General features: G+C 51.3%; 1 protein-coding gene across 1 annotated transcript in view; it reads right to left on the bottom strand.

Annotated features, from left to right (window-relative positions):
- The window catches only part of LOC119592277 (NACHT and WD repeat domain-containing protein 2-like), a 51,166-nt gene that overhangs the window by 49,616 nt on the left and 1,199 nt on the right, over positions 1-351 (bottom strand). Inside the window, exon 4 of the mRNA XM_037941108.1 lies at positions 150-351. Coding sequence (XP_037797036.1) covers positions 150-351 — 202 coding nt within the window. The remainder of the gene's footprint in view (positions 1-149) is intronic.

The raw sequence follows: 351 nt of genomic DNA, 5'->3' as shown, positions 1-351 counted from the left end.
CGTGCGAGCTTGTTTCCGCGTGGGCGTGTACACGTACACATGCGTGTGGATACACGCTCATACATCACAGACACACCTCAACCCAAACCAATCCCATACTTCCTTCTCACAATTTCGTCTCTCACCCTTACGTCTCTAGGCCTACATACCTTGTTGTTGAAATTGACGAGGATGGAGGATATTGGCTGAAGGATATAGACGAAGGGGACGGCGTTAGAATCCCTCTTGTACCACGTGTCGATAAGGATGGTATCCACGCCCATGTTGATAAGGGCTTCGCGTAGCATGAGAAGTTCAGAGCCGAGGATCACGGTTGGGATGGGTCTGTAGCCGTACTTTTGCCCGCCGAAG

This window comes from Penaeus monodon, chromosome 30 (assembly GCF_015228065.2).
Source record: "Penaeus monodon isolate SGIC_2016 chromosome 30, NSTDA_Pmon_1, whole genome shotgun sequence".
Classification (NCBI taxonomy): Eukaryota; Metazoa; Arthropoda; class Malacostraca; order Decapoda; family Penaeidae; genus Penaeus; species Penaeus monodon.
This window is presented reverse-complemented; position numbering and strand designations above follow the sequence as displayed.